This window comes from Hemiscyllium ocellatum, chromosome 47 (assembly GCF_020745735.1).
Source record: "Hemiscyllium ocellatum isolate sHemOce1 chromosome 47, sHemOce1.pat.X.cur, whole genome shotgun sequence".
NCBI lineage: Eukaryota > Metazoa > Chordata > Chondrichthyes > Orectolobiformes > Hemiscylliidae > Hemiscyllium > Hemiscyllium ocellatum.
Genome location: NC_083447.1, coordinates 5,443,305 through 5,467,581, shown reverse-complemented (window position 1 = coordinate 5,467,581; position 24,277 = coordinate 5,443,305). Strand labels below are relative to the sequence as shown.

General features: G+C 51.8%; 1 protein-coding gene across 1 annotated transcript in view; it reads left to right on the top strand.

The window, feature by feature from the left end:
* dpf1 (double PHD fingers 1) overlaps positions 1 to 24,277 on the top strand; it is a 196,971-nt gene that overhangs the window by 8,319 nt on the left and 164,375 nt on the right. Inside the window, exon 2 of the mRNA XM_060855942.1 lies at positions 13,602 to 13,762. Coding sequence (XP_060711925.1) covers positions 13,602 to 13,762 — 161 coding nt within the window. The remainder of the gene's footprint in view (positions 1 to 13,601; positions 13,763 to 24,277) is intronic.

The window sequence follows — 24,277 nt, the reverse complement described above, 5'->3', positions numbered from 1 at the left end:
TGACCAGGAGACGCCAGTCTCACCAGCTGGAAGTGCTTTAGGCAGATGGTGCCCACTCACTCAGTTGCTGGAAGGCCTTTTGCTCCAACCCCTGCTGATATCACAAACACATGCACATTCCTTTGGTGTTTCTGTTGGCCAGTTTTACAGTGAATTCGAACTTGCTGCTGGGCTGATTTTTACAACGGACTGAGTCACTCAAACAGCTTCTAAAGTAGCAGTACATAGGCGGCTTGTATGACATGGGCATTTCCTGTTAAAGAGTGCTGTTTTAGTCATATTTGCTTTTGTCACTGTTAACCCCTTGTCTGATGCCTCCTCCCCTCTCCCCCAACAGCCTGCTCAACTTGCACTTGTTCACAATTGGCTTCCAGTCTGAGTGTGCCCAAGTTTAAGATTGACCTGTTTGTATTCAAAACCCACCCCAGCTCTGCAAACATCTCCTCTACCCCCTACCCACCCCGTTTTAATCACTGGGGCAATTGTTGGAGAAGGGAGAAGCTGCTACAAATGTGTTGCTGGTCAAAGCACAGCAGGCCAGGCAGCATCTCAGGAATAGAGAATTCGACGTTTCGAGCATAAGCCCTTCATCAGGATTCCTGATTGAACCCGGCTCCCTGGTGCTGTGAGGCAGCAGTGCTAACCACTGAGCCACCATGCCACCCCAAATGGCCCTTGCAGGCCACCCTGTTCAAGGGGCAATTAAGGACAAATGCCACACTGACGACGCCTGTATCCCATGAAAAAAATAGTGAATACTGGCAATGCCCGATCCCAAATCTTTGGAATTCTTTCCTTATATCTCTCCACCTCTCTCGTTATCATCTTTCAGGATCACCTGCGAGAGTGCCTGGTATCACTTGGTGTCAAACTCGTTGATGTTTAGTAATATGTTTGGGCCATTTTACTCACATTAGAAGCTGAAAAGAGAGACGTTTCTCAGAGAGTTTTATTGTCCACTCATCAGGACCTGTGCCAAATTTCAAACGATCGCAAGCAAGTGAGTCAAGCTTATAACGTGGCTCTTTTCCAGATGCAGATACTCTTCACAAAAAAAAGGAATGGCTTCGAATGTTGTGTTTTTTTTAATCACCAAGAGAGCCTGATGAGCCAATAGTTCCCTGCTGATTTCTCCACGGAGACCCCTCAGCCAATCAACATCATCCCCCTTTTCTCCTGTAGTACAATTTATTGTGACCACTTGCAGTTGGCATTCTTGTAACTGGTCCTGACGAGTGTGAGGGAGGAAAACGTTTGGGCGCCCCATCTCTCTTTGTAACAAGAGTCAGGTTCCATGCGTGTGGCTGCTTGTGCTGAAGGCGCTGCACAAATGCAGGCTGTTGCAAAGACACAAAAAGGAAAACACCGCAAACACTTGGAAGGGCTCAAGCACCGTTTGAGGAGAGAGAGAAAGACTGAGTTTTAAGGTTTCTGGTGGTGATGGGAGGCTAATGAACTGAAATCTTAACTCCTTTCAGACACTTGCCTGACCTGACTCCCCCCACCCCACCCCCACCCCCACCCCTCAAGCTTCCAGAACTTTCTGTTTCCATTTTGGACCCTCTGTATCGTCTGGTTCTTGTTAAGAGATGGTGCAAGTAATTTTTATTTTAGAAAGAAAATGTGATTGTCATTTTTGAAAGAATGAATACTTACAGTCGGGGGAGGTGAGCAGGACCTTGTGATGAAAATACCAGCACAAAATGTTCTGGAACATTCTATGATTTGATGTGATAACAGACTGTAAAAAAATGTGTGTATTGTTCACACAATCTACAAATACCAGTTGCCAAAATCAAATCGTAATGTTTCAAATTTAATTGTTTAAATGACTTCTGGTTTTTAAAAAAAAGGATTTTTTTTCTTCATTATCAAAATGGGAAGGAAATGAGAGATTTATAATTTAGAAAATTCTCCCTGTGTGAAATTTCCATCTGTCAGAGAGAAATAGGTGTTTTTTTCTTTTAATCTCACTAATTTAATCAGCTAGAGACCAATTTTCATATTCTCCAGAAACCAGCCCCAGATTCCAAATGTGAGGCTTTACCGACAGGATTTACTGGTCACTGGGCGGAAATTCTCTCTGGATACCACCCGCCCATCAATTCTTCAACAGCCCCCAAATTTCATCACATCTCTCTCCCAGCGTCACACCCCTCCCCCCTTTTCAAGCTTCATCCCAATCCTCATCCTCCATCTTCACTCCCTTACATCCCCCTCCCCAATCTCTACCCCCAGTACCTCCCTGATCTTCAGTCCTCCCACCCTCTCTCTAGTCTTCACCCCCACCCCTCCCCCAATTTAACTCCCCACCCCTTCTTCAATCTTCACCCCCCCTCCCTCATCCTCACCCTTGCCACAATATTCAACTCCCCATCTCCTCCCCAAACTTCACCCCTCTCCAGTCTGCACCCAAAATGCAGAAGACAATAACACAAACAATGGTAAACAAGAATAATGCCAAATTATTTAATCAGTCATGTTATAAATATCAGAAACAAATGTTTCAGATTTTACCTGAGCAACAACCTGTCAGATACTCAATCACTCGCTTATGCTGCATGTCTTTGAACTGACTGGCTCTCGAATTGGCCATTTCAGGGGTCAGTCAACCCTATTGCTGTGGGTCATGTGTAGACCAGACATGCAAGAAAGGCAGATTTCCTTCCCTAAAGGTCAGTAGTGAAGCAGATGGGTTTTTTGCATCAATTGATGATGTCATGGTCATGGTGATTAGTTTTCAATTCCAGATCCTTCACACAATGGTCTCCATTAAACTGGCTTTCTAATTCCACATTTGTGATTGACTCACCATCTACTGTGGTGAGTTTCAAACACGTGTCCCCAGGATATTAGCCTGGGTGCCTTTTGGATGAATAATTCAGTGACATTACCAAGACACCTCCCTCCGATGGAGTAGGGTCAATGACTTCGAGGAGTTTGACCCACTGATGCTGAAGGAATGTGCCAATTTGAGGGGTTTGAGTTGCTTCAACAAATGGGGGAGGTTGGGGCTGTTTTACACGATTAGGAGAAGATTCACAGGAGGTGGGGGTTGTTGGGGGTGGGGATTGGGAGTTGTTGGGGGTGGGGATTGGGGGTTGTTGGGGGTGGGGATTGGGAGTTGTTGGGGGTGGGGATTGGGAGTTGTTGGGGGTGGAGATTGGGGGTGGGGATTGGGAGTTGTTGGGGGTGGGGATTGAGAGTTGTTGGGGGTGGGGATTGGGGGGGATTGGGGGTTGTTGGGGGTGGGGATTGGGGGTTGTTGGGGGTGGGGATTGGGGGTTGTTGGGAGTGGGGATTGGGGGTTGTTGGGGTGGGGATTGGGAGTTGTTGGGGTGGGGATTGGGAGTTGTTGGGGTGGGGATTGGGGGTTATTGGAGTTTGTTGGGGTGGGGATTGGGGGTTATTGGGGGTTGTTGGGGGTGGGGATTGGGGGTTATTGGGGTGGGGATTGGGGCTGTTGGGTTGGGGATTGGGGGTTATTGGGGGTTGTTGGGGTGGGGATTGGGGGTTATTGGAGTTTGTTGGGGTGGGGATTGGGGGTTATTGGGGGTTGTTGGGGGTGGGGATTGGGGGTTATTGGGGTGGGGATTGGGGCTGTTGGGTTGGGGATTGGGGGTTATTGGGGGTTGTTGGGGGTGGGGATTGGGGGTTATTGGGGTGGGGATTGGGGTTGTTGGGGTGGGGATTGGGAGTTGTTGGGGTGGGGATTGGGAGTTGTTGGGGTGGGGATTGGGGGTTATTGGAGTTTGTTGGGGTGGGGATTGGGGGTTATTGGGGGTTGTTGGGGGTGGGGATTGGGGGTTATTGGGGTGGGGATTGGGGCTGTTGGGTTGGGGATTGGGGGTTGTTGGGGTGGGGATTGGGGGTTGTTGGGGGTGGGGATTGGGGGTTGTTGGGGGTGGGGATTGGGGGTTGTTGGGGGTGGGGATTGGGGGTTGTTGGGGGTGGGGATTGGGGGTTGTTGGGGGTGGGGATTGGGGGTTGTTGGGGGTGAGGATTGGGGGTTGTTGGGGGTGGGGATTGGGGGTTGTTGGGGTGGGGATTGGGAGTTGTTGGGGTGGGGATTGGGGGTTATTGGAGTTTGTTGGGGTGGGGATTGGGGGTTATTGGGGGTTGTTGGGGGTGGGGATTGGGGGTTATTGGGGTGGGGATTGGGGCTGTTGGGTTGGGGATTGGGGGTTATTGGGGGTTGTTGGGGTGGGGATTGGGGGTTATTGGAGTTTGTTGGGGTGGGGATTGGGGGTTATTGGGGGTTGTTGGGGGTGGGGATTGGGGGTTATTGGGGTGGGGATTGGGGCTGTTGGGTTGGGGATTGGGGGTTATTGGGGGTTGTTGGGGTGGGGATTGGGGGTTATTGGAGTTTGTTGGGGTGGGGATTGGGGGTTATTGGGGGTTGTTGGGGGTGGGGATTGGGGGTTATTGGGGTGGGGATTGGGGTTGTTGGGGTGGGGATTGGGAGTTGTTGGGGTGGGGATTGGGAGTTGTTGGGGTGGGGATTGGGGGTTATTGGAGTTTGTTGGGGTGGGGATTGGGGGTTATTGGGGGTTGTTGGGGGTGGGATTGGGGGTTATTGGGGTGGGGATTGGGGCTGTTGGGTTGGGGATTGGGGGTTATTGGGGGTTGTTGGGTTGGGGATTGGGGGTTATTGGGGGTTGTTGGGGTGGGGATTGGGGGTTATTGGGGGTTGTTGGGGGTGGGATTGGGGGTTATTGGGGTGGGGATTGGGGCTGTTGGGTTGGGGATTGGGGGTTATTGGGGGTTGTTGGGTTGGGGATTGGGGGTTATTGGGGGTTGTTGGGGTGGGGATTGGGGGTTATTGGGGGTTGTTGGGGTGGGGATTGGGGGTTATTGGGGGTTGTTGGGGTGGGGATTGGGGTTGTTGGGGTGGGGATTGGGGTTGTTGGGGTGGGGATTGGGGTTGTTGGGGTGGGGATTGGGGGTTGTTGGGGGTGGGGATTGGGGGTTGTTGGGGGTGGGGATTGGGGGTTGTTGGGGGTGGGGATTGGGGGTTGTTGGGGGTGGGGATTGGGGGTTGTTTGGGGTGGGGATTGGGGGTTGTTTGGGGTGGGGATTGGGGGTTGTTGGGGGTGGGGATTGGGGGTTGTTGGGGGTGGGGATTGGGGGTTGTTTGGGGTGGGGATTGGGGGTTGTTGGGGGTGGGGATTGGGGTTGTTGGGGGTGTGGATTGGGGTTGTTGGGGTGGGGATTGGGAGTTGTTGGGGTGGGGATTGGGGGTTATTGGAGTTTGTTGGGGTGGGGATTGGGGGTTATTGGGGGTTGTTGGGGGTGGGGATTGGGGGTTATTGGAGTTTGTTGGGGTGGGGATTGGGGGTTATTGGGGGTTGTTGGGGGTGGGGATGGGGGTTATTGGAGTTTGTTGGGGTGGGGATTGGGGGTTGTTGGGGGTGGGATTGGGGGTTATTGGGGGTTGTTGGGGGTGGGGATTGGGGGTTGTTGGGGGTGGGGATTGGGGGTTGTTGGGGTGGGGATTGGGAGTTGTTGGGGTGGGGATTGGGAGTTGTTGGGGTGGGGATTGGGGGTTATTGGAGTTTGTTGGGGTGGGGATTGGGGGCTGTTGGATTGGGGGTTGTTGGGGGTGGGGATTGGGGGTTATTGGGGTGGGGATTGGGGCTGTTGGGTTGGGGATTGGGGGTTATTGGGGGTTATTGGGTGTTGTTGGGGTGGGGATTGGGGGTTGTTGGGGTGGGGATTGGGAGTTGTTGGGGTGGGGATTGGGGGTTATTGGAGTTTGTTGGGGTGGGGGTTGGGGGCTGTTAGATTGGGGGTTGTTGGGGTGGGGATTGGGGGTTATTGGGGGTTGTTGGGGGTGGGGATTGGGGGTTATTGGGGGTTGTTGGGGGTGGGGATTGGGGGTTGTTGGGGGTGGGGATTGGGAGTTGTTGGGGGTGGGGATTGGGGGTTATTGGGGGTTGTTGGGGGTGGGGATTGGGGGTTGTTGGGGGTGGGGATTGGGAGTTGTTGGGGGTGGGAATTGGGGGTGATTGGGGGTTGTTGGGGGTGGGGATTGGGGGTTGTTGGGGGTGGGGATTGGGGGTTGTTGGGGGTGGGGATTGGGGGCTGTTGAGGGTGGGGATTGGGGGCTGTTGAGGGTGGGGATTGGGGGTTGTTGGGGGTGGGGATTGGGGGTTGTTGGGGGTGGGGATTGGGAGTTGTTGGGGTGGGGATTGGGGGTTATTGGAGTTTGTTGGGGTGGGGATTGGGGGTTATTGGGGGTTGTTGGGGGTGGGGATTGGGGGTTGTTGGGGGTGGGGATTGGGAGTTGTTGGGGGTGGGGATTGGGAGTTGTTGGGGGTGGGGATTGGGGATGATTGGGGGTTGTTGGGGGTGGGGATTGGGGGTTGTTGGGGGTGGGGATTGGGGGCTGTTGAGGGTGGGGATTGGGGGTTGTTGGGGGTGGGGATTGGGAGTTGTTGGGGTGGGGATTGGGGGTTATTGGAGTTTGTTGGGGTGGGGATTGGGGGTTATTGGGGGTTGTTGGGGGTGGGGATTGGGGGTTGTTGGGGGTGGGGATTGGGGGTTGTTGGGGGTGGGGATTGGGGGTTGTTGGGGGTGGGGATTGGGAGTTGTTGGGGTGGGGATTGGGGGTTATTGGAGTTTGTTGGGGTGGGGATTGGGGGTTATTGGGGGTTGTTGGGGGTGGGGATTGGGGGTTGTTGGGGGTGGGGATTGGGAGTTGTTGTGGTGGGGATTGGGGGTTATTGGAGTTTGTTGGGGTGGGGATTGGGGGTTATTGGGGGTTGTTGGGGGTGGGGATTGGGGGTTATTGGGGTGGGGATTGGGGCTGTTGGGTTGGGGATTGGGGGTTGTTGGGGTGGGGATTGGGGGTTGTTGAGGGTGGGGATTGGGGGTTGTTGAGGGTGGGGATTGGGGGTTGTTGAGGGTGGGGATTGGGGGTTGTTGGGGGTGGGGATTGGGGGTTGTTGGGGGTGGGGATTGGGGGTTGTTGGGGTGGGGATTGGGAGTTGTTGGGGTGTGGATTGGGGGTTATTGGAGTTTGTTGGGGTGGGGATTGGGGGTTATTGGGGGTTGTTGGGGGTGGGGATTGGGGGTTATTGGGGTGGGGATTGGGGCTGTTGGGTTGGGGATTGGGGGTTGTTGGGGTGGGGATTGGGGGTTGTTGGGGTGGGGATTGGGGGTTGTTGGAGTTTGTTGGGGTGGGGATTGGGGGTTGTTGGGGTGGGGATTGGGGGTTGTTGGAGTTTGTTGGGGTGGGGATTGGGGGCTGTTGGGTTGGGGATTGGGGGTTATTGGGGGTTGTTGGGGGTGGGGTTGGGGGTTATTGGGGGTTGTTGGGGGTGGGCATTGGGGGTTGTTGGGGGTTATTGGGGGTTGTTGGGGGTGTTGGGGATTTCAGAACCACAAGGGTTCTGTAGAGAGGTGATCAGGAGAAGCTGCCTCTGTTGGCAGAGACATTGAGGGGAGACATTGAGGGGAGACATTGAGGGGAGACATTGAGGGGAGTGATTTCAGCGATAGGCACAGAACTCCCAATGGAGGAATAAGAATAAATCATTTCTCCCAGCGGATTTGGAATTTGATGGAGGCAGCTTCAGTGGAGGCTCTCAAAAGGAAATCAGAAAAGGAAGAAATTGCTCAGGGTGATAAGTTACAGATGACGGCGTAGTTTCAATCTGGTGCTATTGCAGAGAATCAGCACAGACACAAGAGGCCAAATGGCCTCCTTCATCGTGTGAATCTATTAGTCTGGGCAGACTGGAGGTCAGGGATCAGGGGGTGATTGTGTTCACAGAGTAACACAAGCAGTGAACTTACATTAACCCTGCCCCGAGCAGAGCCCGTGTTCAGTCTGTGAGAGGGTCACTGAGACTCTTGGTTTAATCTACTATTGTATCGATTACGTGACTGATTAATAAAAGATGTGATTGCACTAAGAGCATCTTCCAGCAGAGAGTCCGGTTAAATCTACGCACTCTGTATCTCAGTATCTCCGTACTCCAGTCATTACCTGTCACTCAGGAAACCCATAAATTTTGTGTCTGATAGAACATTCTGGCAGGTGGTTTGTTATTACAGTGATGTCAGTGGACCGCTACTGCTGTGTGTGTGTGTGTGTGTGTGTGTGTAAGTGAGAGTGTGTGTATGTGTGTGTGTGTGTAAGTGAGAGTGTGTGTGTGTATGTTGGGTTTGGGAGTGTGGTGGTGACAGTATGTGCGTTCACGTGTGCATGTTGGTGAGTGTGTGCTTTGTTGTTGACTCTATGTGCATAGATGGGAGTGGGCGTGTTGGTCTGTGTATATGTGTGTGTGTGTGTGAGAGAGAGACTGTGTGTGTATGTTAGTGCACACAAAGTGATTGACAATGTTCCGGTTAGTCGGTTAATCAGTTGGACCTGGACTTATGTATGGCCGAGAGGTCAATGAGTCAGGGACTTGGACTCTGTGTTACTGTAGTTCCAGCTGATTTTCTCTCCTTTTTGATTTCTGTCCTCTCTGTGATCCCAGGGGAGTTGCCAATGTCTGTCACCCCTCCCAGGCCCCAGAGCTGTCATAGTTCACAGGAGATTCTGGAATGGAAGTGCCGGTGGCTATTCTACCTGGGGAGTATCACCATCGTACTGCTGTCATCCTCACCCTGACCTTTGCCTCTGGCACTGTCCAATTGGATGGTCATTTGGAGCAGGAATCCTGGCAGATAATGTAATCCTCTGGGGGTGTTAGATGCAGGGGAGTGAATTCGGGAGTTTGTGTGTGTTTTGGCAGGGGCGAGGGTCAGGGTGTGTAAATGAGAATGTGTGTGTGTGTGTGTGTGTGTGTGTGTGTGTGTGTGTGTGTGTGTGTGTGTGTGTGTGTGTGTGTGTGTGAAACTGACAGGGATATGCCTTCACCACCATGGAAACAATATCCTCCAATTGATTGACTTGATAATGGACTGATCAATTGATCAATCACTGATGAACACAAGCTTTTTAAAAAAAACACCAAGCTCTAGAGAGATAACATGATGTGCCAAACAACCACAACTTAACACTTCTGGGTGTGAAAATGAGGTCATGTAGGAAAGGCCTTAAAGTCATTGGCTTTTGAAGGTGCACGTTGAGCACTCTTTTTCATGGGATGTGGGCATAATGGTCTGGTCAGCACTTATTGCCCCTTGAGAGGGTGGGGGGGGGGGGGGGGGGAGCTGCCTTCTTGAACCACTGCAATCTATGTGCTGTAGATTGACCCACAATAATATTAGGGAGGAAATACCAATACTTTGCCCCGTGAAAATGAAGAAACAGCGATGTATTCCCCCCCAAAAAAGAACTCCAGATGTTGTAAATCAGAAACTAAAGCAGCAATTGCTGGAGAAACTCAGCAGGTCGGGCAGCATCTGTGGAGAGAAAGCAGAGTTAACATTTTGGGGTTCAGTGACCCTTCTTCAGAACTGAAGATGAATGTGTTCTGAGGAATGGTCACTGGACCTGAAAGGCTCTGCTTTCTCTCCACAGGTGCTGCCAGACCTGCTGAGTTTCTCCAGCAATTTCTGCAATATATTTCTAAGTCAGGATGGTGAGTGGAGGGGAACGTGCAGGGGGTGGTGTTCCCCTGTGTCTGCTGCCCCTTGTCCTTCTAGATGGAAGTGGCCCTGGGTTTGGAAGGTGCTGCCTGAGGGTCTTTGGTGAATTTCTGCAGTGCACCTTGTCACTGCTGCTATTTAGTGTTGATGGTTGAGGGAGTGGATGTTGAAGCTGGTGGATATGATGTCTTATGTGCATGTGATCGGGCGGTGGTGGCTCCTTCATGCATCTCTCTCAAGGTTGTCTCCAGCCCATCCCCATAAGACACAATCGGGACATTTGTCACTCACTGCAAATGAGTTGTGCCCTCCGGCCTGTCCCAGCCTCCAACCCTGGTTCAGGTGCCAATCTCCCTCCTTCCTCGTCAGGGTGTGATGGGTCGAATGGCTTCCTGTTTGGGATCTCTGTTCCACATCCCCAACTCCATCCTACAGCACATTGGCTCCATGCCCCATTCTTCCTGCCCCGTGGGATCTTGCTGAATGCCAGCCCAGACTCCCATGTGAGGATGACAATCCTTGCAACAGCAAGAGAGAGTTTCATTGGCGGAGGGTCGAGTGATTCAGGAACGTCCCAACGTGGGGAAAGGGGCTAAGGAAATGCTGCCTTTCACACTGTGGGGTGTATCTTTCATCAAACATCCCCCAACCCTCCCCCATCTCCCCAACTCCCCTCTCACCTCCCCTCCATCCCATCTCCCCTCTCCTCCAATTTAATCCCAGAACTCCAGAACCCCCTCCATCACTCACACACCTCCCCATTTCCCCCTCTCCCCCATTTCTTCATCCCCATCTCCACCCTCCTCATGTCACCCCCTCTCCAACCCCCACGCCTCCCCCTTCCATGTACTTCCTCACATTCCCCCAAATTGACCCCCAAGCTTCTGTCTCCCCTCCACCCATCCAATCCTCTCCGAATCCCTGACCATCCCTCACATCCCTGTCCCCACCCTCCCGTCCCCTCACTCACTCGCTCCCCCCAATTCCATCTCCACTTCCCACCCCACATCTCCACCATCACCTCCAATCCCCACACCCCCATCCCAATTCCCATCCCCACCATCTCCCACATACCCCCTGTCCCCACCATCCGCCTAATCCCTCTCTTCCCCAATCCCCACACCCCCAATCCCCATCCGGTATACCAAATACTCACTCCCATCTCCCCACAAACCCCAATTATCACATGACCCATCCCCACCCCCACCTCATCCTCCCAATCCCCCTCTTCCCACAGTCTCCACAGCCAACATCCCCACACTCCCCAAATCTCCCATCCCCACTCCCCCAATTCAACACACCCACCATCGCCCCAATCCCCAACACCCTCCCAAACCCCACCCCTTCATCCCCAACACCCTCCCAATCCTCACCCCCTCATCCCCAACACCCTCCCAAACCCCACTCCCTATCCCCAACACACCTCCAATCCCCACCCCCCTCATCCCCAACATCCTCCCAATCCCCACCTCCATCCCCAACATCCTCCCAATCCCCACCCTCTCATCCCCAAAACCCTCCCAATCATCACCCCCTCATCCCCAACACATCCCCATCAAATCTACAATCTCCACTCATCCCCACCCCCCTCGTTCCCACTGACTCCCATATCCTCACCCACCTCATCCCAATGACGCAGGTGGACTAGATTGGGTTGGGATATCTGGTCGGCATGGAAGAGTTGGACCGAAGGGTCTGTTTCCGTGCTGTACATCTCTATGACTCTATGGCACACCCACATCGCCCAACCTCTCACCCCCACATGTTCCCACATTCTTGCCCCCCTCATCCCCATGACACCCCCACATCCCCGCCATGCTCATCCCCATGACCTCCCCATCCTTGCGCCCCCGCCATCCAGACCTCCCCACATCCCCGTCCCCCTCAACCCCATGAACCCTGCACGTCCCCACCTCCCTCATCCCCAACACCCCTCAATCCGCACAATCCCCGACCCCACATCCCCACCCTCTTCCCAAACCCTGCCCACCACCACACCAATCCCCATCCTCCTCCCCACTGCCCCATCAAATCCCCACCCCCTCCTTCCCACAATCCCCCAATCACCCCCACCCAGATCATCCCCACCACTTCCTCATCCCCATCCCCCAATCCCCACACCCCACCATGCCCCAATCCCCACACCCCTCATCCCCGTCCCCACACCCCATCTCACCTCCCCATCCCCACACCTCCCCATTCCCATCATCCCCCAATCCCACACGCCACATCCCACTTCCCCATCATCCTTCCGATCCCCACAACCCCAATCCCCAGTCCTATGGTGGACAGTTTCTCGCTCTCCTCTCTCTCTCCCCCAATTCTGCTGCTGTGAGGGTGCCCCTGGCCTCTTATTTCTCCCGTTTGTGTGTGACCCTCTGAGGAGGTTTATTTTGCCGGTCTTTCCAATGGGGACACATGGCTTCAGAAAGAAACTGTCTTTGCAGGATCTTTTAAATCCCGGGCCTCACTTTGTCTGTCAGATTCCCAGCTGCCTGCACGATTATTAAGACTAATTCTTTTTTTAACCAACTAATTCTCTTTCAATCTTCTCACCACCGTGTACATCTGGTCTGCACATGTGCAGCGATGGTGGAGACATTTTAAGCAGTGAGTGACAAAGAGGGCAAAATGTCTGACATAAAATTGGAACAGAGTCAGCAACAACAGCAAGGTGCATTTACATAGCACCTGGTTAACAGCACTGCCTTTTTTGTTTAAAAACATGTGCGCCAATAGCGAACCACAGACTGCTCCGAAAAACTTGAACAAAGAGGGAGGTTGTCAGGAGCTTCCAAAGAGGAGGAGGGAGTGAGAGAGAAGAGGAGTGATAGGATAAATTGGATGAGATGGAGAGGAGAGAGTGAGTACAGGAGGTAGAGGGATAGAGAAAGGAGGAGGGAGTGAGAGAGAGAAGGAGAGGTGGAGGGAGAGGGATTGAAAGCAGCAGGGGGATAGGGGAATTCCTGATCTTAGAACTGAGGCTACTGAAGGTACAGTTGCCAGTGATGGAGCGATGAAAATCGGGGAAGAGTGTGAAGAGGCAGGAACTGGAGGAACACAGAGGTCCTGGAGGGTTGTGGGGCGAGAGGAAGTTAGAGATCAGGGACAGGGGCATGTGAGATGATGGAGGAATTTGAAAACCAGACTGGGGGCCGATGTCGTTCAGTCAGTACAGGGTGATCCTAGAGTGATGTGACTCCTAATGAAGTGGTCAACCCGTTAGAATGATATAGTACAGGAGGAGGCCATTTATTACTTGGTTTGTTGGAGATTCTGGGGACCATGCTGTGCACAAATGGAGTGTGATTCATGACCATAAGGGGAGGTAGTGGTATTGTTGCCAGACTGTTAACCTAGAGACCCAGGTAATGTTGCAGGGACCTGGGTTCAAATCCTGCCATGGCAGATGGGGTATAAATCTGAAATTAAGAGTCTACCAATGACCGTGAATTACTTGTCCATTATCGGAAAAGCCACCTGGCTCAGTAATGCCCTTTAGTGAAGGAAACTGCCATCCTTGCCCAGATGTGACTCCAGACTTTAGGGCGGCACGGTGGCACAGTGGTTAGCACTGCTGCCTCACAGCGCCAGGGACCTGGGTTCAATTCCCGCCTCAGGTGACTGACTGTGTGGAGTTTGCACGTTCTCCCCGTGTCTGCGTGGGTTTCCTCCGGGTGCTCCGGTTTCCTCCCACAGTCACAAAGATGTGTGGGTCAGGTGAATTGGCCATAGTGTTAGGTAAGGGGTAAATGTAGGGGTATGGGTGGGTTGCGCTTCGGCGGGTCGGTGTGGACTTGTTGGGCCGAAGGGCCTGTTTCCATACTGTAAGTAATCTAATCTATATAGACTCTCAGCAATGCGGTTGACTCGTAACTGCCCTCTGGGCAAGAAATGCTGCCCTGGGGCTACATCTTCTGAGTGAAAATCAAATTGCACTTTCAGACGCGTGCAGGGCGGTGAGGATTGTTGAGTGTTGGTGATCCGAAATTGGGGAGCGACAAGGTGGTGGGGATGATGGTGTTGACGTGTCGTCTGTTCCTTCCTGCTGGCAGGCTGGGTGAGGATTTCTACCGCGAGGCCATTGAGCATTGCCGTAGCTACAATGCGCGGCTGTGCGCTGAGCGGAGCATGCGGCTGCCGTTCCTGGACTCCCAGACTGGCGTCGCCCAGAACAACTGCTACATCTGGATGGAGAAGACGCACCGGGGCCCAGGTGAGTATCTCGCTGGGACAGGTTTGCGAGGGTAGGGGCGAATGGGGTGCACGCTGGGGTTTGTGATGGCCCGGAAGGCGGCCATTCGGCCCCTTGTGTCTGCACCAGCTCTTCGAATGGGCATCATTACCCAGTGCCAACCTCCTGCCTTTTCCCCATGCCCTTTGCACATTTCTATCCAAATAACCAGCCAGTACCCCTCTGGAAAACCTCAACTGAACACATTTCCAGACAGCATATTCTAGACTCTATCTCTCGCTGAATGACAAAAAGGATTTTTCTTGTATACCCCCTTGCTTCTTTTGTACATTTTAAACCTACGCCTTCTTATTCCTTTCGTGAGCAAATTAGGGGCTAGGAGCAGTCCATTTGGCCCCTTGAACCCGCACTATCACTCAGTAAGATCACAGCTGATGGCTGCAGTCTCCATAGAACCACAGAAGGTGCCATTCAGTCTCTCTTGTCCGTGCTAACCCAGAGACACCCAGATGCCCTTTTTAATCCCAACGTCCCGCACATGCCTCTTATCCCTGCAGCTTGCAACACTTAAGATGAAGATCCAGGTACTTATTAAACAGAGTTTAGGGTCTCTGTCTCCACTACCAACTCAGGCAGTGACTTCCAGACCATCGTTGTCCCTGAGTCCCCTCCAGTCTTTCTGCCCCTCAGCTTGAATCTGTGACCACTGGTTTTTGAGCTCTGTGCCTTGGGAAACAGATCTCCGCTCCAACTCTCCCCCGCACCTCCCCACCCCCCCCACCCCCCCCCCCCCCCCCCCCCACCCCACCCCCCCCCCAGCTCCCCATCACCATCAATCCAAGTATCAGCCTTGACATTATAATCTGAGAGTCATAAGTTCATTTGTTCAGGGAACGTGGGAATCAATGGTAAGGCTGGCATTTATTACCCATCCCTGACTGTCCCTTGAACTGTTCTCACTCTGAGACATCCCTGTGGCCAGACCAGGTAAGAATTGCAGATTTCCCTCTTTAAAGGGGCATATGTGAACCAGATGGGGATATTTTTTCACAACAAAGGGTGACCTTATAGAGGTTTACAAAATTATGAGGGGCATGGTTGGAGTAAATAGGCAAAGTCTTTTCCCTGGGGTGGGGGAGTCCAGAACTAGAGGGCATAGGTTTAGGGTGAGAGGGGAAAGATATAAGCGAGAACTAAGGGACAACTTTTTCACACAGAGGGTGGTATGTGTATGGAATGAGCTGCCAGAGGATGTGGTGGAGTCTGGTACAATTACAACATTTTAAGAGGCATTTGGATGGGTATATGAATAGGAAGGGTTTGGAGGGATATGGGCCGGGTGCTGGCAGGTGGGACTAGATTGGGTTGGGATATCTGGTCGGCATGGACGGGGTTGGACCGTGGGGTCTGTTTCCATGCTGTACATCTCTATGACTCTAATTGCTGATAGTTTTATAGTTATTATCACTCAGATTAGTTTTCCATTCCAGATTTTCCAGTTATCTGAGCCCACATTCCCAGACCAATACTCATTCTGCGACATTACCATTATGACACCACTTCCACCTCTGACAGTGACTACTGTCCAAGGATATCACAACAGCTATAAGGTGCTTTGAGGATGTGAAAGGTGCTAGAGAAATGCAAGTCTTTCCTTTGCTCCTTGTCAACCCATCCACTTCAGATGTAGGATTAGGATTAATATTAGGGTCAAGGTTAAGGATAGGGTCAAGGTTAAGGATAGGGTTAGGGTCAAGGTTAAGGATAAGGTTAGGGTCAAGGTTAAGGTTAGGGTCAAGGTTAAGGATAGGGTTAGGGTCAAGGTTAAGGTTAGGGTCAAGGTTAAGGATAGGGTTAGGGTCAAGGTTAAGGTTAGGGTCAAGGTTAAGAATAGGGTTAGGGTCAAGGTTAAGGTTAGGGTTTGGGTTCGGGCTAGCCTATCCCTTGCCTCTGTTATCCTTTCAGCTTGAGGATTCTTACACAGCCCTGACCAGCTTCTAGGAAAAAGTGAGGACTGCAGATGCTGGAAACCAGGGTTTAGATCAGAGTGGTGCTGGAACAGCCCAGCAGGTCAGGCAGCATCCGAGGAGCAGGGAAAAAAAAATCTCGACATTTCGGGCAAAAGCCCTTCTTTGTCCGAAACGTCGATTTTCCTGCTCCTCGGATGCTGCTGTGCTTTTCCAGCACCACTCTGATCTAGAATCTGATTTCCAGCATCTGCAGTCCTCACTTTTCCAGCACCACTCTGATTAGCTCCTGCTGATGGCTCTTGGGGTGTGTCCCAGTGTAAGAAGGAGTCGAGTAAAGCTCAGTTGTTGGTGCGGTGTGTGGGGAACGATGAAAAAAAATGTGGAGCAGAGCTGTGGGATAGCAGGAAGGAATGTGCTGATCCTGTTGCAGCTCCAGATCGTTGCATTATTCAAAATGCTTTCCTGTTTCTCTCACTATTCTGCTTCTGGTCAGATATTCTCTTTCAGAGTCTTGATTCTATTTATAGCTTAACCTCTGCAGAATCTACCGAACCCCACCATGGTCCAGGGTTAACCTTCAGTCCCGTCGTCTTGTTTTGCAGTGATGCAGAAATCAGGCAGTTAGAAAATTATATCGTGCAGCAGAACTGCGTCAAATTACCTCCTGCACCATCCACTACAGTGCAGTTATGCTTGATTGCCTGCCTCAGTTTCAGACCATCGCTCCTAGAAAACACTGAGGGGGAAAGCCACAACAACAAGACCGGTTTATATATATTTCACACAATATATCAGTCAAACAGCCACCAATCAAAATCCACTCACACCTGGAGATATTCAGACAGGGAGTTGATAGAACAAGGGAGGGCTTTTATGAAGCATCTTAAAGGGGGGGGGGGGAATGGAATAGAGGGGGAGGATGAGGAAGAGAAAGAGAGAGAGAGGAAAAGAGAGGGTGAGGAGGATAGAGAGAGGGAAAGAGAGGGTGAGGAGGAGAGAGAGAGAGGGTGAGGAGGAGAGAGAGAGAGAAAGAGAGGGTGAGGAGGAGAGAGAGAGAGAAAGAGAGGGTGAGGAGGAGAGAGAGAGGAAAAGAGAGGGTGAGGAGGAGAGAGAGAGAGAAGGGGAAAGAGAGGGTGAGGAGGAGAGAGAGAGAGGGAAAGAGAAGGTGAGGGGAGAGAGAGGGAAAGAGAGGGTGAGGGGGAGAGAGAGAGGAAAAGAGAGGGTGAGGGGAGAGAGAGAGGGAAAGAGAGGGTGAGGAGGAGAGAGAGAAAGAAGGGAAAGAGAGGGTGAGGAGGAGAGAGAGAGAGAGGGAAAGAGAGGGTGAGGAGGAGAGAGAGAGAGGGAAAGAGAGGGTGAGGAGGAGAGAGAGAGAGAGGGAAAGAGAGGGTGAGGAGGAGAGAGAGAGAGAGGGAAAGAGAGGGTGAGGAGGGGAGAGAGAGAGAGGGAAAGAGAGGGTGAGGAGGGGAGAGAGAGAGAGGGAAAGAGAGGGTGAGGAGGGGAGAGAGAGAGAGGGAAAGAGAGGGTGAGGAGGGGAGAGAGAGTTGGGTCCTCAACAGTTAAAGTCATGGTCCCCACTGGTGGAACAGTTTCAATTGGGGATTGTAGAGACTGGAATTGGAATTTTTGGAGAACGTTACAGAAGTGGTGGGTGGAACACAGGGACGGGAATTTGACATTCAGAGCTTTGCCAGGTCAGGGGCCGATGTTGCTCAGTCAGCGGGGTTGACCTGAGAATGGATGGGACTCCCAGTGAGGTGGCAAAGTTGTCACGATGATACAAACCTATTGGTCCTTGGCTAGCCAATTTAATCCTTGATTTGGCGATGCCGGTGTTGGACTGGGGTGTACAAAGTTAAAAATCACACCACACCAGGTTATACTCCAACAGGTTTAATTGGAAGCACTAGCTTTCGGAGCGTCGCTGATGAAGGAGCGTTGCTCCGAAAGCTAGTGTGCTTCCAATTAAACCAATTTAATCCTGTTCCACTGCTAACACCCCCAAGTCGGGGGATTTCTGCAATTGATCTGATTGTGAGTGAATTCCAGACTCCCACCATCCTCTGGGGGATAAAGCTTTTCATCAAATCCCCTGAAAACCTCCTGCCTTTCACCGTAACCTGATGCCTCCTTGTTATTAACCCTTAAACTCAGGGGAGTAGCAGCTTCTTATCCGTTCTGCCCATGCCCCTCACCATCTTATACCCCTCTATCTAGTCCCCCTCAGCCTTTCCCTGCCTTATCCAGCCTCTCTTCATCCCAGGCAACAATCTGGTGAACCTCCTCTGCACCCTCTCCAGTGAACATAAGAAGGTGTGATGGCTATTCAGCCCCTCCACCTTGCAGTGGGATCCCAGCTGAACATGGCAATGAAAGAGAGGACCTTTTGATATGAAGGGAGAACAAATGCTAAAATAATCTGTAGAAGTAAGAGGAAAACAGAACTGGGTAGGAAGAAACTGTGCAATGTTTTCCCCACTGTCAGCTGTCACTCAACCTATTGTTTCAGAATGTGTATTATCTTCTTTCGCAGGACAGAGGGATTGTTAGTGGGTGTCATGAGGTATTTCGAGAATGTGCCTTCACAGCCAAATAACTGCACTGTTCCAGTAAAAAATGAGGTCTGCAGATGCTGGAGATCACAGCTGAAAATGTGTTGCTGGTCAAAGCATCCTGATGAAGGGCTTATGCTCGAAACGTCGAATTCTCTATTCCTGAGATGCTGCCTGGCCTGCTGTGCTTTGACCAGCAACACATTTTCAACTGCACTGTTCCATCTAATTAACTCCATATTACCCGCTTTGAGCTTATATCTTTCTGATACCTTTGCTTAACAAAAAATGTATCTATCTTAGATTTAAAATGAACAGTTACATTCCTTGTATCGTGCAGTGTCTTTATACTTAAGTTTCTGTTAATACAAAAACAATTGGGTTTTTGAGACTTTTAGCTATCTCAGGGGCTGGTGTGAAGTCTACCCCCACAACCACCCCAGCCCCCAACACTATTATGATTTAGTTCTTCCATTTTTTTTCTTATTTTTAATTGTAATTTTATTTTGTTGTTTGTTTAATCAGTTAATTCAGTGATTTGTCTTTCAAGAAAAAGAACTGAGTTCTTAAGGTTTTCAGAGAGAGAGGTGGGCACCATAGGGGACTAGGAGGACATTAGTTGCCTCGTCGATTCCATTGTGATTTGGTTACTCCCTTGTTTGGACCCGGGTGGACAGTGTTTGTTGTTTGATAATTGGACAATTTGGTTGTGTTATTAAAATGATATAAAAATATAAAGAGCTGGGTTCTTCCCCAGTGGATAAAAATATAAAGAGCTGGGTTCTTCCCCAGTGGAGTTATTGCTTCAGGACAGAGAGAAAAGATCGACAAAAGAAAGGTGAAAACTGGTGTTTGTCAACGATAGACTTACAATAAAACTGTCATAAATCACCGAATGGCTTTTGCTGTTTAGTTCAACATGCGTGAAACAGTCTATTAACCAATCCACACACTGGGTTTAATCAACTCCCAGTGCCCACTACCCTGCTCATTACATACCCTCATGAGCCCTCACACTCCCAGGCTACCTTTGGTCAGATTTCAGGCCATATACTTAACAGAGTTTTAGTCAGTATCAGTGAGTACTCCCCTGCTGCAGTATCAGTGAGTACTCCCCTGCTGCAGTATCAGTGAGTACTCCCCTGCTGCAGTATCAGTGAGTATTCCGCTGCTGCAGTATCATTGAGTACTCCCCTCCTGCAATATCGGTGAGTACTCCCCACCTGCAGTATCGGTGAGTACTCCCCACCTGCAGTATCGGTGAGTACTCCCCACCTGCAGTATCGGTGAGTACTCCCCACCTGCAGTATCGGTGAGTACTCCCCACCTGCAGTATCAGTGAGTACTCCCCACCTGCAGTATCAGTGAGTACTCCCCTCCTGCAGTATCATTGAGTACTCCCCTCCTGCTGTATCGGTGAGTACTCACCTCCTGCAGTATCGGTGAGTACTCCCCACCTGCAGTATCAGTGAGTACTCCCCTCTAGCAGTATCATTGAGTACTCCCCACCTACAGTATCGGTGAGTACTCCCCTCCTGCGGTATCAGGGAATGCTCCCCTCGTGCAGTATCAGTGAGTACTCCCCTCGTCCAGTATCAGTGAGTACTCCCCTCGTCCAGTATCAGTGAATGCTCCCCTTGTGCAGTATCAGTGAGTACTCCCCTGCTGCAGTATCAGTGAGTACTCCCCTCGTCCAGTATCAGTGAATGCTGCCCTTGTGCAGTATCAGTGAGTGTTCCCCTCGTGCCGTATCAGTGAGTGATCCCCTTGTCTAGTATCAGTGGGTGTTCCCCGCATCCAGTGTCAGTAAATACTCCCCTCGTGCAGTATCAGTCAGTACACACCTCGTCCAGTATCAGTGAGTGTTCACCTCACCCAGTATCAGTGAGTACTCCCCTCGTCCAGTATCACTGAGTACTCCCCTCGTCCAGTAGCAGTGAGTGTTCACCTCATCCAGTATCAGTGAGTGCTCCCCTCATCCAGTATCAGTGAGTGTTCACCTCACCCAGTATCAGTGAGTGCTCCCTTCGTCCAGTATCAGTGAGTGCTCCCTTCGTCCAGTATCAGTGAGTGCTCCCCTCGTCCAGTATCAGTGAGTGCTCCCCTCGTCCAGTATCAGTGAGTGCTCCCCTCGTCCAGTATCAGTGAGTGCTCCCCTCGTCCAGTATCAGTGAGTGTTCGCCTCGTCCAGTATCAGTGAGTGTTCGCCTCGTCCAGTATCAGTGAGTGTTCGCCTAGTCCAGTATCAGTGAGTGTTCGCCTCGTGCAGTATCAGTGAGTACTCCCCTCGTCCAGTATCAGTGAGTGCTCCCCTCGTCCAGTATCAGTGAGTGCTCCCCTCGTCGAGTATCAGTGAGTGCTCCCCTCGTCGAGTATCAGTGAGTGCTCCCCTCGTCGAGTATCAGTGAGTGCTCCCCTCGTCGAGTATCAGTGAGTGCTCCCCTCGTCCAGTAGCAGTGAATGCTCCTCTCGTCCAGTATCTGTGAGTGCTCCCCTCGTCCAGTATCAGTGAGTACTCCCCTCATGTCGTATCAGTGAGTATTCCCCTCATCCAGTATCAGTTAGTGCTCCTCTCGTCCAGGAACAGTGAGTACTCACCTCGTCCAGTATCAGTGAGTGCTCCCCTCGTCCAGTATCAGTGAGTACTCTCCCCGTGCAGCAGCAGTGAGTACTCTCCCTGTGCAGCAGCAGTGTGTACTGCCCTCGTCCAGTATCAGTGAGTACTGCCCTCATCCAGTATCAGTGAATACTTTCCTCGTCCAGTATCAGTGAGTGATCACCTCGCCCAGTATCAGTGAGTACTCCCCTCGTCCAGTAGCAGTGAGTGTTCACCTCACCCAGTATCAGTGAGTACTCCCCTCGTCCAGTATCAGTGAGTACTCCCCTCGTCCAGTATCAGTGAGTACTCCCCTCGTACAGTATCAGTGAGTACTCCCCTTGTGCAGTACCAGTGAGTACTCCCCTTGTCCAGTATCAGTGTGTATTCCCCTCGTGCAGTGTCAGTGGGTGTTCCCCTCGTCCAGTATCAGTGGGTGTTCCCCTCGTGCAGTATCAGTGAGTACTCCCCTCGTGTAGTATCAGTGAGTACTCCCCTTGTGTAGTATCAGTGAGTACTCCCCTTGTGTAGTATCAGTGAGTACTCCCCTTGTGGAGTATCAGTGAGTACCCCCCTTGTGGAGTATCAGTGAGTACCCCCCTTGTGGAGTATCAGTGAGTACCCCCCTTGTGGAGTATCAGTGAGTACCCCCCTTGTGGAGTATCATTGTGTGCTCCACTCGTGCAGTATCATTGTGTGCTCCACTCGTGCAGTGTCAGTGAGTACACCCCTCGTCCAGTATCAGTGAGTACTCCCCTCGTCCAGTATCAGTGAGTAATCCCCTCGTCCAGTGTCAGTGAATACTCCCTTCGTCCAGTATCTGTGAGTATCACCCTCATTCAGCATCAGTGAGTACTCCCCTCGTGCAGTATCAGTGAGTACTCCCCTCGTGCAGTATCAGTGAGTACTCCCCTCGTGCAGTATCAGTGAGTACTCCCCACGTGCAGTATCAGTGAGTACTCCCCTCGTGCAGTATCAATGAGTACTCCCCTCGTGCAGTATCAGTGTGTATTCTCCTCGTGCAGTATCAGTGTGTATTGCCCTCGTGCAGTATCAGTGAGTACTCCTCTCGTGCAGTATCAGTGAGTGCTCCCCTCATCCAGTATCAGTGTGTATTCCCCTTGTGCAGTATCAGTGAGTTCTCCCCTCGTGTAGTATCAGTGAGTACTCCCCTCGTGTAGTGTCAGTGAGTGCTCCCCTCGTCCAGTATCACTGAGTACTCCCCCCGTGCAGTATCAGCGAGTGCTCCCCCCGTGCAGTATCAGCGAGTGCTCCCCCCGTGCAGTATCAGCGAGTGCTCCCCCCGTGCAGTATCAGCGAGTGCTCCCCCGGTGCAGCAGCAGTGAGTACTCACCCTGTGCAGCAACAGTGAGTACTTCCCTCGTGCAATGTCAGTGAGTACTCCCCTTGTGCAGTGTCAGTGAGTGTTCCCCTCGTCCAGTATCAGCGTGAACTCCCCTCGTCCAGGATCAGCGAGTACTCCCCTCGTCCAGGATCAGTGAGTGTTCACCTCACCCAGTATCAGTGAGTACACCCCTCGTGCAGTATCAGTGAGTACTCAGCTCGTACAGTATTACTGAGGATCCTGTCCTGCCGTGGACTGGATGCGCAACCTTCCTTCGTGTGAAGAGACAAATATAGAGCACTCTGAAAGTCTGGAGAAATAAATATCAGTGAGTACTCCTCTCGTCCAGTATCAGTGAGTACTCCCCTCGTGCAGTATCAGTGTGTATTCCCCTCATGCAGTATCATGAGTACTCCCCTCGTGCAGTGTCAGTTGGTGTTCCCCTCGTGTAGAATCAGTGAGTACTCCTCGTCCAGGATCAGTGTGATCCCCTTGTCTAGTATCCGTGAATGCTCCCCTCGTGCAGTATCCGTGAATGCTCCACTCGTGCAGTATCAGTGTGTATTCCCCTCGTCCAGTATCCGTGAGTCGTGCAGTATCAGTGTGTGCTCCACTCGTGCAGTATCAGTGTGTATTCCCCTCGTCCAGTATCCATGAGTACTCCCCTCGTGCAGTATCAGTGTGTATTCCCCTCGTCCAGTATCCGTGAGTACTCCCCTCGTGCAGTATCCGTGAGTACTCACCTCGTGCAGTATCAGTGAATGCTCCCCTCGTCCAGTATCAGTGAGTGCTCCCCTCGTCCAGTATCAGTGAGCTCTCCCCTCGTCCAGTATCAGTGTGTACTCCCCTCGTGCAGTATCAATGAGTACTCCACTTGTGCAGTATCAGTGTGTATTCCCCTTGTGCAGTATCAGTGAGTACTCCCCTCGTGTAGTATCAGTGAGTGCTCCCCTCGTCCAGTATCAGTGAGTACTCCCCTCGCGCGGTATCAATGAGTACTCCACTTGTGCAGTACAAGTGTGTATTCCCTTCGCCCAGTATCAGTGAGTGCTCCCCTCGTCCAGTATCAGTGAGTGCTCCCCCTGTCCAGTATCAGTGAGTGCTGCCCCCGTGCAGCATCAGTGAGTACTCTCCCCGTGCAGCATCAGTGAGTACTCTCCCCGTGCAGCGTCAGTGAGTACTGCCCTCGTGCAGTATCAGTGAGTGTTCGCCTCATCCAGTATCAGTGAGTACTCCCCTCGCACGGTATCAATGAGTACTCCACTTGTGCCGTATCAGTGTGTATTCCCCTCGTGGTGTATCAGTGAATGCTCCCCTCGTCCAGTATCAGTGAGTGCTCCCCTCGTCCAGTATCAGTGAGTGCTCCCCTCGTCCAGTATCAGTGAGTGCTCCCCTCGTCCAGTATCAGTGAGTGCTCCCCTCGTCCAGTATCATTGAGTGCTCCCCTCGTCCAGTATCAGTGAGTGCTCCCTCGTCCAGTATCAGTGAGTGCTCCCCTCGTCCAGTATCAGTGAGTGCTCCCCTCGTGCAGTATCAGTGTGTATTCCCCTCGTGCAGTATCAGTGCGTACTCCCCTCGTGCAGTGCCAGTGTGTATTCCCTTCGTCCAGTATCAGTGTGTATTCCCTTCGTGCAGTATCAGTGAGTACTGCCCTCATCCAGTATCAGTGAATACTTTCCTCGTCCAGTATCAGTGAGTGATCACCTCGCCCAGTATCAGTGAGTACTCCCCTCGTCCAGTAGCAGTGAGTGTTCACCTCACCCAGTATCAGTGAGTACTCCCCTCGTCCAGTATCAGTGAGTACTCCCCTCGTCCAGTATCAGTGAGTGCTCCCTTCGTGCAGTATCAGTGAGTACTCCCCTCGTGCAGTGTCAGTGTGTATTCCCCTCGTGCAGTGTCAGTGGGTGTTCCCTTCATCCAGTATCCGTGAGTACACCCCTCGTGCAGTATCAGTGAGTACTCTCCTTGTGCAGTATCAGTGAGTACTCCCCTCGTCCAGTATCAGTGAGTGATCCCCTTGTCTAGTATCAGTGAATGCTCCCCTCATGCAGTATCAGTGTGTAATCCCCTCGTGCA